The sequence below is a fragment of the Protopterus annectens genome, chromosome 6.part0 (assembly GCF_019279795.1).
Source record: "Protopterus annectens isolate FY-2018-M chromosome 6.part0, PAN1.0, whole genome shotgun sequence".
Lineage (NCBI taxonomy): Eukaryota > Metazoa > Chordata > Ceratodontiformes > Protopteridae > Protopterus > Protopterus annectens.
The window spans coordinates 210,258,442-210,275,019 of NC_056737.1; the positions used below are offsets into that span (position 1 = coordinate 210,258,442).

The window sequence follows — 16,578 nt, forward strand, 5'->3', positions numbered from 1 at the left end:
TAATTAGTAGATGACCGGTATCGGGAATGCTATGGGTTATGGCCAGTGGGGATGGGGGGTGGGGATTGATGCCAAATCTGTAAGCTAGCAGGTTGGCAATTTCTTCAGGTTCAGTATGAGTGGTACCATCCACTATAAGTTCAGCAGATATCTGGGCATTCCCTTTGAGGTTTTAGATGTAGTTAAAGAATGCCTTCTGATCGTCTTTAGCTACGGATGCTAGTCTAGACTGGTAACTAACTTTAGAGGACTTTACAAGGTTGCTGATTTGCTTGTTTAGGCTTTGTAGGATAATCTTCTTTTGCTGAATATGTTCTTTCTTGTAATTAGATATCAGTTTCTTTCTTTTTATTATATAACTTATTTATACTTGTGGTCCACCAGGGTGGCTTTTTTATGAGAGGACCTGGTTTTAGTCCTGTCAGGTACAGCCGAGTCAGTACATTTGCTTAAGTGGCTATAATGAAGTGTCTGTCCAGTTTCTGTTGTACTATCTTCCTGGTAGAACTTTTGAAGCAGGAAAGAAAATGTGTTACTGTTGCAGTTTCTTATACGTGTGAAGATAGTTGACAGATATGCAGCGCTGTGAATTGCCACGGTCTTATATTTTAAGATTCTGTGAGAAACAGTGTATTTACTACATAAGAATGACTATTCCATAGTGATCAAAACCTGAGCAAATAATTTGCGAGACAAAAACTTTCCAGGTCAGCAGACACGTCCTGACCTTGTTGACTTTCCTGCCTTTTTTGCCCAATGAATTCCATGTAATATGTCATCACACTTATAACTACAGTACAGTGCATTGCAACTTAGATTCAAGTTACAAGGCCAACAGCAACATTTAGAATCAGTCCACGAGCCACTGCTCAAGTCTGCCCCTGCCCTGATCTTAGCCATACCAAACTACCAAGATGTGCTCCATTCTTATCTCTACATCCTGAAGCTGTAGCTAAATGAGAGAGGTAACAGAGATAACAGAGCTGTCTCTGTGTAATGGTACCACTATGGTCATTCTGCATGCTTTCAATGATGTAACTAGTGGTGAGACTTAAACTGAAGAGGCTAAGTTGGACTAAATATTTTCCACCTGCTTGCCAGAGATTTTAGATAGATCTAGTTTTTTTTTAAGGTTTTGGGAAGGATGGGATGTTTGGTAGTGTGGTGCCATCTTTGTGGTTGGGGGCATGAAATTAGCACTGAATGTGTCTTCAGGGATATTAACAGTAACTTCAGGATCAGAGCAGAAGACCCCCACCAGAAGTAAGTTCAGTACAGTCCATTTTTGTAAGTTATGTAGTATAACTGAAGAAGGCCTTGTGGTTATTTTTTTTATGTTTTAAGCCTTTTTTTGGGAGTATGGATATATGTTACTTTTAGCTTAGTTTTTTTTTTTTGCAAGCTTGTTTCTATGGGAGTCCCAGCCTATGGACTTAATTCTGAATTTACCATTATTCTTATGGTGAATGGAAACAGACGTTTTGATGCATCTGTTCATAAGAGAATAGAAATTAAGGGGGCATGCAGTAACATTATGTACTTGGTTATTTGGAGTGTTGCACTGTTTATAGTTGTCAAGATCAGCAAATAGGTGGAGAATTGTTTTAAAGTAATCCAAAAATAAAGTTTTTTTTTTTATTTTGGGGCTTTCAAATGTGAAGGAGAAGGTTACTGTTACGGGATTGGATTTTACTCAGCAGGTGACATTATAGGTCATACAGAAAGGAGCAATGTTGGTAAATAAAGTTAAAAAGGATTATCACCCCTAGTGGAGAGGGGAACAATTTAATAGCATTAATTAGTAAAATTGTGGCATAGTTACCCATACTTATTACTAGCTGTATAGGCGTGCCAGTTTGTAGTTAAAATCACCCATAGAAATTGCATTTTTTTGGTGGAGATTTTTTTAATCTGATTTAAATAATCTGCTTGCTCAGACTGGGGCATAGAATGGGACCCATAGTTGTTAATCATATGGCAGGCAATTTCACTGAGAATTACTTGCACCTGTACAAGTTCCAGTATGTCATCTTGCATGATTTGCCATGAAATAGTAAGTTCCCTAGAAAATATGGGTATGCCCACTCAGCTTATTGTGGACCTGAGTGCATAGTAAACAGTGAATCCTGGTAAGGAAGGTGTGCCAGCTTGAACTGGAGCCAACTTTCTGTAATTACACAAATGTGTATCTTCAGTTAGAGGAAGATTTCAAGCTCAGACGTTTTTCTGTGTAGGCATGTAGCATTTAGTTGTGCTCTCCTAATATTCCGAAAATTAGAATTTGCCAAGTGGGCATGCTTAAGACATGAACTTTGGCTAAAAAGAAACTTTGGGAGCAGCAAAACACGAGATGAGAGAATGTAGCCCATCTTTGGCAAAAGCAGTAGAGTCTGTTAATCACCTCATCCCGGACAGATGCACATGCATACTGTAACCTCTTGGAACTATACAAGTTTGTTGAAGTCAGTTATTTTATTTTTTGAACTTGGGTATCATTCTTCAAAATGCTAGAATTCTGCTTGGTATCAGTAATTTTCCTTCCTTTGAGACATGGAAGAAGAGCTCAACAGTGTCTCTCTGCATCTCCATCAGAGTGGAGCACCTAAGGTCATTCACGCATTTATGTGCAGCCACAAAGTCATAGTCATATTTAGGACAATTTAATCATAACATTGCATCTTTTCAGCAAATACCTCACCAACCAGCCACACCAGCTTGAGACCTCAACATTTACTCACTTTAAAGAGCTCAGATCTCAGTATTAGGATGTATCCCTCTACTTAGTGTTGTACAGACTCCTGAGAGGTGATAGCTGATTACCTTTTCATGCTATGAACTACCCAGTAATCTTTGAACTCCTTCACCTAAATAGAATGAGAGATAAAGCAAACACCCATTCTGGAGGCGGAAACCTACACTATCACATCAGCAACTCCAGATGGCATGATGGACACCTAACACACAATGTACCCTCTTGTTTCTGGAATAGACTGCGCTTTCCTATCAAGCAGCGTACTTCCCTTGCAGCCTTTAAAACTAGTCTGGATAGCTGGATGGGTGATCACAAATTTTCACCAGGAATATGTGGAGAAAGTCTACTGAATGGGGAGCACTGTTGGTCTCTCACCAGTATCGGGTAATGTGGCCGAGCTACTCAGCGAGTTCCCTGTGCTGTAAGCAAAGAAAGAACTGAGGCACCTATGAACTTTACCCTGCACAGTCTGGTGAATGCAGTGTTAGTGTATCTAAATAAGGAATTGCCAGTAACAAAGACCTTTGACTCTTTATCAGTGTTTTAAGCCTTTGGGGAGTAGGCTTGCAGTTTTGTTGATGCATAAAAGAAGTATACATGGGAAGATGTGGACATAAACACATAGCTGGCTCTGTGGCTGAGGTTTGCTGTATTGGGGTGGGGGTGGAGGCCCTTGGAGGTTTTTAACAACCTGTGCTTATGTTGGTAAGGTATGGTGCTGCTCTTTACTAATGCTGACTGTTGTTGAGAGACAATAAATATTGACATGTTTACATGTGGAATCAGAGTGCTGGCAAAGTGAAGTGCTGTCGGTAAAGATGAGGTAGTTGTATATATGCAAGTCTAATGAATCTAAGGTGCAACAAGAAAAAAGAAAAATGAAAAAAACAAAACTAGTGCTGTAATTATATAACTTGGTTCTAAAGTACCTATTTTCACACTTTTATTTAAAGACATCTGTATTAAGAACTTGTCACCCATCCCACTAAAAACCTTTCTACTTTGTGTAATTGACCATCCAGTACTGCTGATAAACGTCTTTGAAACCATGAAGTTTTCTGCAGGTCACAGTGGAGTTTTCTGCTTATGACAGCAGTCCAGATAGATGTGTGACAACTGTTAAGTGTAGTGTGGCTTCACTTAATACTACATTTAGGGAAGTATATTACTGTTTCTCTTCTGTTCTTGGATAGAATTGTAAATAAATAAATAAATATAAGTGCAACGGATTTTGTAGTGTACTGTTAAAGAAACATTGGTCAGCAGGCAAACATTAAACATATGTTGTCCCTTGTCTTGTTAATTTGCAACGGAAAGTTAGCTTTCATGGAAATAACTCCCCACTCAAAGTTGACAGTTTGTGATTTCCTAAATAGTGGAAACCTGATGGTATTCACTAAGTAAATACAAAGTGCATTGTGCAGTGGTGATGCCCAAACTACAGGTCAGTAGTGTCTTCTATTGTGATGTGGGACACTGCAGTTGGACTGCATTGCCAATAGCCAAAAACGGTTTTGTTTACAGTCTTGTATAACACTTCTAAAAAAAATGCCATTGCATATGGTTATTTCCGTGCATAAACAGTTTTTATTAGTGCTAAAACACATTTATCACAGCAAAAGAGATCAGTAACCAAGAGCCAAATAGAACTAAATTTGCTACCATTAACCAGACCAGCACCAAGTTTGGTTCATAGGTTAGTACTAGGCTAACTGCCCTTGTGGGCCATTTTAAGCCTAGCCAGTTACCCCATGCAAGAATCAAATCCTGCACCTTGTGTCTGTAAGGTAAACACCTTAACCATTATGCCAACCTCCTACCCTTGGGGGAAAAATAGCATCCTGGGATATATGACATATGCTAAGTCTTCCAAATAATTTTTAAAGTTTTAGATCTGTTCCATAAAGATGTGGAACACTGGCAAATATAAAGTTATGGTAGAGGTGGCACAAACCGTATATTTCCACAGTACCGTGCCTGTATATATTCAGGAGTATTGTATCACCATAACACCACCTCTGAAAATTTAGCACCACACAATGAAGGAGCACTGCACAGCTGTTTGAACTAAGTCCATTTTCTAACAGCATTATTCACAGATTAGCCCATGAAGAATTCCAGTTAACACACTCCTAGCAACATTTATCATTGAGTGCTTTATCCTCTTTGGTAGATCTCTATTTCTCATAAGCCCAGAAGCTTTTTTTTTTTTTTTTTTTAACTACTGCAGAACTATTATGCACAGCAGCAAACATTGTAAGGATGTTCTCCATATTTGCTCTTATAATTTAAAGCATTTTCCTGATCATTTAATCTGTCACATGATGCAAGTCATACTGTATAAAACAGAGGTATATTATGCAATCTTAATGCTAATCAGGAAGCAACAATTCCATTAAGGCAGAAAGTACAGGAGTGGGTTGGGAATATTATTATCACTTTATGTATCCAATACGTGTGTGAACTGGGTTGTTAGTTCTGCTGGTCTTTGTAGCAGCAAATTGCCAGCCGTGTCTTTTCTTATACCCTTAGCAGGGCAGCTAAAACTATTAAATTATTGAACGTCTACCTTTTGTGATCTTTGCTTTATGTTAAAATTTTTGGTTTTGATTTTTTTTTTTACCTTTTTGGTACAGTTTTATAAAATCTGAGTAGCAAATTGATTATTTTAACCACTTGCACAAAATATTCTGTCTCTGTCCTGGTAATCTGACACTAGAAGTTAGTAGGATCTTTGGTAGTTACCATGATGTGCATTATAATGTCATAAACAAATGCATTGCATGCTTTGCATATGAGAACAAATCATCTGTGTTTGAGGGCACGTCTTACAGAAAATGTATTGTTTGTGTATATCTTGAAGAAGGAATCTTATAACACTTGTGCATAGGGGGGGGGGGGGGGTTGCATTTTTCATACAAGATAACCAAAGTGTGTAATCAAGGCAGAGCTGAAGTGAACCTTGTTGCATTAAGTAGGAGGATAGAAGAGCAGGACGCATGAGTCTTATAGGTCGGTCTCCATAGTACTTAAAAGCCAGATAGGTACTGGTGATTTCATCACAGTTCAATAGATCCCTAGAGGAGGGTCTGGCACCAGGAGATGGTAAGAGAGCAATTTTGGTAGCATTTTCTAAGGAAGAGGAAGCTAGTAACCTGAGAAAGTGTAGGCCAATCTGCCTGACTTTAGTGATTAGGAAAATGATTGGGGGGGGGGGGGCACGAGGGTGAAGCTGACTAACTTTGAGAAAAACTGTCACTCAGAACAATAGCCTGAATTTTCAGTGTGAACGCTCAGTCAAACAAATATGTTCCAATTCTGTGACTTAGTCATAGATGAGGTGGTCACTTGCAGTCTGATACCTGTAATGCGTTTAGATTTCAGCAGGGCTTGTAATGTTGCATCATGTAAGAGACTACTGAGAATACTTACAGCTGTGTGGGTGTGCAGTACTTTGGTAAAATAGGTAGAAACGTGACGACAACAGGATAGATGGTAGTACTAAATATGTTGTTATTTAGGGAGATAAAGGTTTTTAGTTATATACTGTGTGGGTCAGTACTGGGGCCAGCACGTTTTAATATAGATATGGCTGACTTCAACTTTATGGTAAACCACAGAATAAAGCTATCTGCAGAGGCAAAAATTTTAGAACATACCAGCGTAGGGGCAGTCTGATAATGGATTTGGGGAGATTAGAAGCTTGCACTAAAAAAGTGGATACTACGATTTAGTACAGATAAATGCTGTTCCTGTGTCCTGTTGAGATAAAGCCCATACTATGGCCAAAGCAATCAGGGTTTGAGTTGTGGCTAGGGCTACTTTCAGATTAGCAGGAAGGGATGGCTGTACATATCCCAGTGGAGGGAGCGAGGCACCATGACTGCCTCTCTGCAGTGATCCCTGGTGGAGACTGGAACATCATTGGAGGAGGTATGGGCCAAATAGGACTTAGCTGAGCTGCTGCAGAGGTGGGGCAATACACCACCATTTCCCTGTTGCACACCTAATCCTCAGACATAACCATGGTGAGCAGAGTGGGTAGGGCTTCGGAAATTAAACCCCCTGGATGGATGCAAAGATGGCTGAGCCCCTAGAACACCCTTAGGATCCATGACTACCCCAGCAATAGTCCAGGGGGGTAGGAGACTGGCTGGTAGATCCAGCATTGATGTGGGGCACAAGGGCACCAGGCCGGCAGAATGATTTATTTATTTATTTGACATTTGTGGTCTGACTGGGTTTACAGAACCCGTATTCAGCCGAGGCCTGGGGAGAAAAGCTCCACATACACTACAGTACAATTGCAGTACAATCCAATACAATACAATTTACATTATAAATACTATACAAAAATAAGTTGAAATAGCAAGCTGTTACGAGTTAAAACTTTATAGACAATAATAATCACTCTCACCATACATGATTTAGATAATGTCCAAAAAATAGTACATAGGTAGTGCACTCTGTGACATTGACTGTTATAGTACATGAAAAAAGAAATGTTAGTTTCAGTTAGGAAAATAGCAGCCAGAAAGTTAGTGATGCAGAAAGATATCGCGAGAGTTAAGAATAGAAGCAATACAGCCTGACCAGTAGCTTAAGGTTATGGTATAGAAACAGAGAAGGAGTTGCAGCCTTAGGATCTTGCAGACTGTGAGGGATTGAAATGTGACAGAAGAGGATGATGAGGCTAGTGAGGAAGACCTGAGCATTAGGTTCATAGGATGATACAAGGCTATTGGTCCTGAGCCCCTTATAAGCCTAGCCAAGAATTTCACCCATGTTCCCTCAAAGTCAGCACCTGTTTCCCCTGTCCAGCAGGGACACAGGTGGGATCCCAGGGGTGTATTTTCTGTTTCCTATACAGTTGTCTAGGTTCCTCTTAAAGAGGGCTAGGGGGAGGTACTCTGCTTAACATGGAGAGGGAGTCTATTCCACAGACGAGGGAATCTTTAGGACACAAATCTATCCCACCAGCAAGTTCTGTTAATGTCACAGACCAGGTTAAGGCCTTGCATGCAAGTTACGCAAGTGAAGTTTGTCTTACGGATATGCATCAACTCCATCAAGGCTGGGTCTGAAATGGCCTTGTATGCCAGACGCAGGTCACATCTGAGTAGTCTGTATGAGACTGAGTAGGCAGGCTTTATGCAGAGCCATGTATTTCTGAGATGATTTTTTTAAAGAGGCTTTGAAATGGGTTAGCCCAGGCATAGACCTGGTAGCTTCAGGTAGTAAATTCCAAAGTATAGAGACAAAGTATGAATACAGAGAGTGACCTGGTTTTCTTGTGGGTTTTGAGATAGCTAAGAGATTTTTGTCTTCTGATCATAGGGATCAATTTGGTGTGTAAGGTGACTAGACTGTCTAGTGCAGGGCAGGCAGTAAGGTTGAAAATAAGGTTGTGCAAGGTGGATAGTTGAATAAAGGCAAGTTGGTTGGGGAGTTCAAGCTACTTTAATTCTAGGAGTGATTTACAGTGGTGTGTGTCATATTTAGAGCTTGTGGCAAACTTTGCAACTTTGTTGTAGCACTGTGCCATCTTGCTTAGGGTAGACATTTGTAAGTTAGGATGATGTAAACGGGACCACAAAAAAAAAATATTTACTGCAGATAAGTACATGGTATTACATCTGAGGCACCCTAGAAGTTATTTTATGGTATGAAAGGAGGTGTTAGACTTCTATAGAGTAGACAGCAAGGGAAATTGGGGGTATTCATCACTGCAGCAGTGAATTTTTGGGACAATGTGTATGGGAAGATATTAGCCATAGCTAACAGAATGCTGGGATTAAGTGTGAGACTAAACCCATGGATAAGGAAGTAATATTGTTTTTGTTGCTGTGTACTGGTTATATTGCAGCTGGAGTTGTGTGTGGTACTGGACATTATATATGGAAAGGCATATTAAACTGGCTGAGATGTTGGAAATAACGAAAGACCATATGGTAAAGTGATGGAAAGTATGAAGTGAAGCTTTTTATTTTAGTTGCTTAAAATTAGAAAGCAACTAGTTAGACCTTTGTGGGTGCATGAAGCTGTAGAGGGTGGAGTACATGTAGGAGGAAAGGAGGGCATAGTCTTTATGTTCAATCTGGATTCTACTTTACATACGATGGTAGATGAAAAGTGGAGCGGGCATCCTGTGCGGGTGGTGCAGGCTAATACCACAGAAAAAGTCACAAAGGCATGGTATATGTGGAATGTGGGGAATGGAATGGAAGGTGGATAATTACAGTGCCAGCTACAGCAAACGGATCAGATGGACGTCATGTCTCCTTCTGCCAACATTGCATATGTACATACTCTAATGCATGGAAAATGTGCCAGCCTCAGGAATGGCCCCTTAGCAGTAATTGTTAGGGCATGTTCTTCACCCACACCGTGTGATGTCCTTACTTACTTATTTTTGTTTTCTTCTCACCAAAACATGTGTTGCAGTGTTTTGTGGCATATTTTTTTGGTTTTGTTTATCATCAAAAGAGCGGCACTTTTGTGAAATTGTTATTTTTCTCTAGGTAATAATACCATTCTTCAAAACACATTTTTTATAGTCCTACTGATGCAAGAAACTAGCTAGAATAATTGCACGAAACTCACCTTGTGTACCTTAGGCTTGCTTTTTTTCATGAACCTTTGTATAAATATGTAACAAAGTCAATGTGAGAGGACAGATGCCGAAAATAAGAGATCACTTGATGGAAACAGCTTCAGTGATTAGGAAAAAAAAACTGAATTCTACTTTGCTAGGTCTCATCTTTCTTGTTTTCCCGTTCTTTTTCTACTCAAGGGATGGGATGATGCTAACGCTAAATGTAACCTAAATGACCTTTCTATCTGTAAGGGCACATTTTCCTCTCTAAAAGGGAAACTGCAGTTGCTCTGATAACAGCAAACATTGCTTGTCCTGTTTGTATCAGTTTTCACATATCGACCTAGCCTACATTTTAAACTAGTATTTGTTTCCATCCTGTTTCTTCAAAGACACATCAATGGTGCTGGAAGCAATGTAAATATATAAAACACAGTGCAGACTGTGGTAGTGGTCTTTTGGGCCCATGCATGCTGGTCTGTTTCCTCATACCAGTTATTCACCAGTCTGTCCTATATATTATCTGCATTGTAGGTATACTGAGATGTCTGAATGTAGCAGAATGCATCTTTCACAGGTTATCAGAAGAGGATCAGAGGATCAGGGATGATGTCACCGCTTTGCCTTAATCCTCTGCTTCACTTATGATTGATGGCAAGTTCATTGTATATGGGGTGACATCCTTTCTTACAAATTAATGCATATTGTTTGATAACCCACCAGGTTTATTTTATTTGTTCACTGGGGGTAGACACTGATCTCCAGTGACTTTTTTCAGACTCGGTGAGAGCAGTGTTTAAGTGACTTGTTCAGAGTCACGTAGTTACGCAGTGGAGGCTGAGGGAATCAAACCCTGGACAACTTGAAGGACCTTGGTAATAGCTTGATTCTCTACTCCATCTGCCATTATTTTGATAAATATAATGGGGTACTTCAAAATATGAGGTGATAGACTATGTCATTTTTTACTTAGTTAACAGGTCCATCACAGGGTTATTCAGTTATGACCGTGTTCACAAGGGCAAGGGACTTTGCATTGTATAAGGACATCATAGAGAACCCAGTTGACTAACATGTTATTCTGAGGAGGGAGGAAAGCAGAGCACTTAGAAAAAAAGCTTTGGGGGGGGGGGATACACATAATCCACACAGACAGTGACCAAAAGTCGGAAGTGAACCCCAAACCTTGGAGTTGTTTGGCAGACACCTTAAGCACTCAGCCACCATGCTGTCCATTTTCTTGTCATCAATCGTGAAGCCTTTCACAGTATCACATTTCCTTAATGGAAGTAATTACTCCCCATGCTGTCAGTTCTACGTGAGGCAGCAGGTAGACTTCCCTCAGGCGAATTCCTTGTTATCCACACTGACCATGACAGAAGTGTAAGAGCAATTCTGACTTCTGCAGAAATGGTGAAGCAAACTGTTTCTGAATGCATAAAGATCTAATTCCCATTTATACGACTTGCATTACCAGAACCAATGTCTGTGTATCTTTGGTGTTTAAAGTTTATGCACTGAACCATTTTTGGAACTTTGAGAAAAGCCAGTTCTTGAAAAGGAAAGCACATTGAGTCAACAAATCCTGTTTCTGTGAACATAAAAAAAAAATCAGAAAGCTTTCAATTAAAAGATTTTTGCCAAACTTCCATAAGACTTTTTTTTTTTTTTTTTGCAATATAGCAAGCCCCCTTGCTCCTTCCATGTGGGAAGGACACTACTCACCACCTCCTGCTCCCCCCTCCAGACTTATATATATATATATATATATATATATATATATATATATATATACCAACTCAGAGATTACACAGCAGTGGCAAAAAGGGAAAATTCCATCATTATCAAAAGTTGTTTCAGCACAAATTCTTCAGTCTTTACAATCTTGCCAAAACAGCATTCTGTAACTCAACAGTATTCCCTTAGAAAGATTTGAGAATTGCATGAAGTGCTGATCCTTAAATGCCTCCTTCAGTGCTATCCCTGTTAGTGTATTGTCTACACACTTGTTCTAGCATTAGTGATGCTTTTGTCTTCAGACTTTTATGATTTTTTTTTTGTTATAAAGCTGCAGTGATGATTGGTTGTCAATCCTCCTTAGACAGAAAGTCAATTGCATACTGCTACAGTAAATGCATAGGCCATACATCATTCGTGCTGCATACCTATAGAGAAGGATTATTGTTAATAATGTCAGTGGTGATAGGATAAAGCATGCTTATGGGTACATATTGTTCTTATAATACTTTTATGCTTCTAGAAAATGTTCAGTTCCTTGTGGATTATAAGCAACTTTGCTACAGGCCTTCAGGTAGTGCTCTGTGAATACCGTGTTTTGGAAGGCTAGCACTGTAAGATGAGGGGGAAAATATTAATTGAGTCTTCCTCAAACAGTGCCGTTAATTATTTCACCATTTTGAGTGGACATTGTGTAGATAGGCTTTAATTAATATTTTGCCTTGTTTGCTATATATTTTTGATAATGTGCATGCTTAGATTTTACCTGATATTGGGAAGTCTGTAGATAAACTGATAACTGTAGTTTTGTATAGCAGAAAAGGAAATTCCTCCGAGAGGCAATGTCATTTTCCATTTAAACTAAGTATTTATACATCATGTATTTTTATTAATATGTGAAGGAAGAAAAACTGCATGGTGTGAGTTTGAAAAGTGGCTCAGCTTATAGATTTTCTGCATGTCACTGGCCTATAAAAACCTCATTATTTATAAACCGGTAAGTGGAGAAGACACCAACCAGCTTATTTACACATGTGGACAGAGGGTGAGATTCAGTGAATGATGTACTTATCTGCATGGGTAATAGCGACTAAGCAGATGTCAAGACATCCAGCAATGATTCAGAAAGCATATTCGAGTTAAGTATAGGCATCTTCTGAAATTCATTTCAAGCCTTTTGTGCTTAAAGTACTGACCATGATGAGCAGGACACTACTGTGCTACAGGTTGGGCTGACCTGTACCTTAGAACTGCCGACTAGAAAGTTCTCATTTCACTGTAGCATGTTTACGAACACTGTGGACAAAGAACTTGTAGCATTACAGGTGCCCTGTACAGCCCCCAACCTCACCCCCATCCCTGCCTAATAATCTTTGTTTTTTTTTTTTTTTTACAGTTATATAATGCATTCTTGCAACAATAATCCTGTTTTCAAACATCTAACCGTGTATTCTCACACAGTTGTACTTTTCCTTTATTCCTCTGTGTTTCTGACTGGCAGCCTCTTGGAATCCTAATTCCTTTTTACTGCTGTAGATGCTGTCCTGTATTTTGCATTGGCCTCATTAGCATGACCTGTAACTCTTAAAAAAAAAAAAAACTGCCGTTGATATATGGTGCATCAGATTTTGGACAAGAGGAAAAAGTTCAGTGGCATGAAATACATAGCAATCTTATTTTATGTATTTACTTAACTATTTTGGAGCATTTTGTAGAACATATATTTTCTTCATCCATCATACTGTGTTTATTAGGTGCTTTGGCTATGCATTCATAACCTGGTTATGACTGTGCAATGATCCTTGGAAAAACACTCATTTTTATTTGATAAATATGTGATAGTCATTAGATAAAATGTATTTTAATTTAAGGAAAAAAATAAATCTCTGTAAAAAATGAAAACAAAAAAGATTCCTTTAAATGTAGTAACATTGCAGTTTGCTGTACTTGGAATTACTACATCTGTATATGAAGTAGGTTATAGCTTGCTTTAGACACTAGATATTTGTCTTGTCAGTGTAATGTGCCTTTGTTAATCAGCACTTGTATACAGTTTTGAATTTCATTGTAAAAAATAACCATGACAAATTGGAGGAAGTCCAGACAGGGAAACAATAATGATCTTGCTTGAGGTTGGCATAATGGTTAAGGTGCTTACCTTACCGACACAAGGTGTAGAGTTTGATTCTCACATGGGATAATTGTCTAAGATTAAAAAGGCCCATAAGGGCAGTTAGCCTAGTACTAATCTATGTAACACCAACACTGTATAAATAATAAACCACTACTTGCTAGCACATAGAAAGAAGAAATGGATTTTTCATTCTGAACATATGTATATGTATATATATATATATATATATATATATATATATATATATATATATATATATAAAATGTAGAGGTGCATTTCACTCAGCTGTAACCATTAAATGGTTGCATGTTTACATAGTGGAGGGAGACTTTAAACACAGCAGACAGAAATGATTTAATGATTTCCAATCTGCACAATGACAGCGAAGTTGTCCACTTTCTCTGTGTAGCAGATGAACAATGAGGAGATGGTAAATGTTTAACGAGGAGGTATTCCTAGTAGAATCATGATTTTTTATGCATAGAAGGACATTACACGCTTGCTTTGATTTCTGTTTTTTAACTGTCTTTTATCACCCACAGGGAATCAAGTCAGCAGTCGCCTGATGAGTATGCGCAGTGCCAATGGACTGTTGATGCTACCTCCAAAGACAGAGCAGTACGTGGAACTTCACAAAGGCGAAGTGGTCGATGTCATGGTGATTGGACGACTATGATGTCACCAGCAGAGGCCGACGCTTTGGTGCATGTCCCCACATACCATTGACTGTATCCTGTAATATGCAATGGCACAGCTAGTTTTTATGATTTGGATCAGAGGTGATCAGCATAGATGATATCTTGGAATACATTCAAACACAATGAAAGTATTCATTTTTGAAGACAAAAAAATCTTGTAAGACTACTCTGTATTATACTATCAAGGCAATTTTTCTCTTTTTCATTGCAATTGCTTTGTGTGTTCGATGCTAGACCTGATAGCGGTAGCGTTTACTAGACAGCAGTAGGTGCCTGCACAACTTGTGTTTCTCTCATCTTTAAAGTACAGATACTGATGCTCTTTAACAAGGCTGTCTGCTTACTTTATACTAGCGTAGATTACACTGCTATTTCCTTCATTAGTATGCATCATAACCGCTTCCCAGAAAGCTTTGCTTGTTCTTTAATCTCATATCTCTTGTTTATGTGCACAGTGCCAAAAGCAGGGTGGCTGCGTTTGGACCTGGTGGACATAATGACACCTTGCTGCCATATATGGGGACTTTCATCCCCACTTTCCCTCCCCCTCTACCTTCCTCTTCCTTCTTGTCCTCATTTCTCTTATCCTTAAGCAGCCACCAGGCTCAGTACTATTGGACAATGACCAGAAAAAATCTTTTATTTAAAGAAATTGCTTCCTTAAGTGCTGACAGCCTTTTTAACCAAGAAATAAAAAAAATGTACAGAAAATTTAAAAAAGACTGAACTTGTACAGCTAACAGAGTACCAGCATTCATGCAAAAATTATGAGCAGTTGGGAGATGTTAAACAACTCTGTACCATAACATTTTCTGTAATGATATTGAAACAGAAATTAATAAAAACTAAGATCATTATTTAAACTTTTGACACCTGCTAGTATATTTTTTGTACTACTGAATGAAAGTGTTACCTGTTCTGCCAAAGAAAGTCTTTTAAGGAGTGGTTATCTTACTAGGAGAACACATTGTCAAGTATTTTAAGGATCCCTGGTAATTTGTTATGCACACAGTTCTGAATATTAAATGACATCTTGGCAGAGACCCACTATGGTAGTTTTGACTCTGAATGGCAAAATATGAAACTGAGTATTAACATCATAATATGAAATGTCTTTGGGGCTTCTTCCAACATTCCCAGCAAAGTCGTCCACTGGCGCATGAGTTACAGGAAAGGACATGCAGTGGACATCTATGTGTATATGTGACAACCAAAGATAAACTCCTTGGGAAGGATTATCGCATATCCATGTCCACATTTAGTGGAGATCGTGTATCTTGGGCATGGATGAAGCTGTAACATTGTCAGTTGCAGGTATTTAAGAGCTGCAGCATCATTTTATTCATCGTGACCACAGGGAGATGTTAAGTCAGAACAGAGAGCAGGAGATATGTAAAAGTGAGATCAATATGCTCATAATGTGTTCACTTCGAAGGTATGCTTTCTAGTATAATAGAATACTTTTACAGTAAGGGTTCATTTAATTAGAGCTGGAGATTTGAATCTTTATTGATGTTAACTGAATGCAGTTTTCCATTGCTTAGCACAGTTTAACAGTAGTGATTACAAGATGTGTCTTGTACTGTAAACATTGATTATAACTATAACAGTTTGGAAAGATGGTACACATTTCATCATGTTTTCTACTGCTGCTTTCTAGGACAGCCATACCAGACAAGAATCTTCCCTTAAGACCTCTCTTGACAGTGATATTACTGGTGAGGATCGGGTCTATATTATATCCTCGAACGCTTAAAAAAGCGAATGCTGATTGATCGAACTTATTTTCGCGAAACTGCAAAATATCGAAGCAGCAGAAACTCAAATTTTTTCCTAGGGAAAGAATTCGGTTGTCCATTTCTGTTGCTTCGGTATTTTCAGTGTTATGGTGGAAAGTTACCGGTCGGATTCAGGTAAGTGTGCGATTGTGTGGATGTGAGTGTTAGAGTGATTTAGGTGAGTTAGGGTTAGGGCTCGGGTTAGGTGTGTGTGTGTGTGATTGAGTGGACATGAGGGTTAGGAGGGATTTAAGTGAGTTAGGGTTAGGGAGCGGGTGAGGTGAGTGTGTGATAGTGACGGACCTTAGGGTTAGGTTTGGATTAAGATAAGTGGGTAGTTAGTGGTGTGTGCATAGTTTAGTGTAGGGTTAGGTATCAGATTTTAGGTGTATGTGTGTGGATTTCTGTTTGTTTGGTGTGCTTGTGTTGTGTGTATTTGTTTTGGATCAGCGATTTTTTTCCCTGGGAAAAAAAATCGCTGATCTGACAGTTCGAGATTGTAAGCTTTCGCTTAAATTAGGTCAATCAATCAGCGTTCACTTTTTTAAGCGTTCAGTGATATAATATAGATCCTGAGGATCTGATAATGATCTGTCTGATTATCAAACATCAAGCGATGGTACTGATCATAGCAACAGCCTTTAACACTTGCACAAAGGAAGACCGATCAGGCCTAAAACCAGTTTGACCCACATGTTTAAAAGGGTTGAGTTTGTAAATGAAAGATTTGTAGCTGACCACAAAATGTGTTTTTACACGTGTGAATTTTTTCTCCTTTACACAAACTTAGGCACGCTTAACTAACAAGTCCTTGACCGTTAAATAGTTGACTGCTAAAATATGTGGTTTGGGAAAAAAGCTATTTTAGATGGAGGTATAACTGG

At 38.8% G+C, this 16,578-nt stretch overlaps 1 protein-coding gene across 35 annotated transcripts in view; it reads left to right on the forward strand.

Moving 5' to 3' along the window:
* The window catches only part of GPHN (gephyrin), a 2,535,134-nt gene extending 2,520,355 nt beyond the window's left edge, over positions 1-14,779 (forward strand). For all 35 annotated transcript variants that reach the window (XM_044073932.1, XM_044073937.1, XM_044073941.1 and 32 more), the window contains one exon: positions 13,761-14,779. In XM_044073932.1, the coding sequence (XP_043929867.1) occupies positions 13,761-13,894 (134 nt within the window). In that variant the 3' untranslated portion in view covers positions 13,895-14,779. The remainder of the gene's footprint in view (positions 1-13,760) is intronic.
* Positions 14,780-16,578: the final 1,799 nt, after the last annotated feature.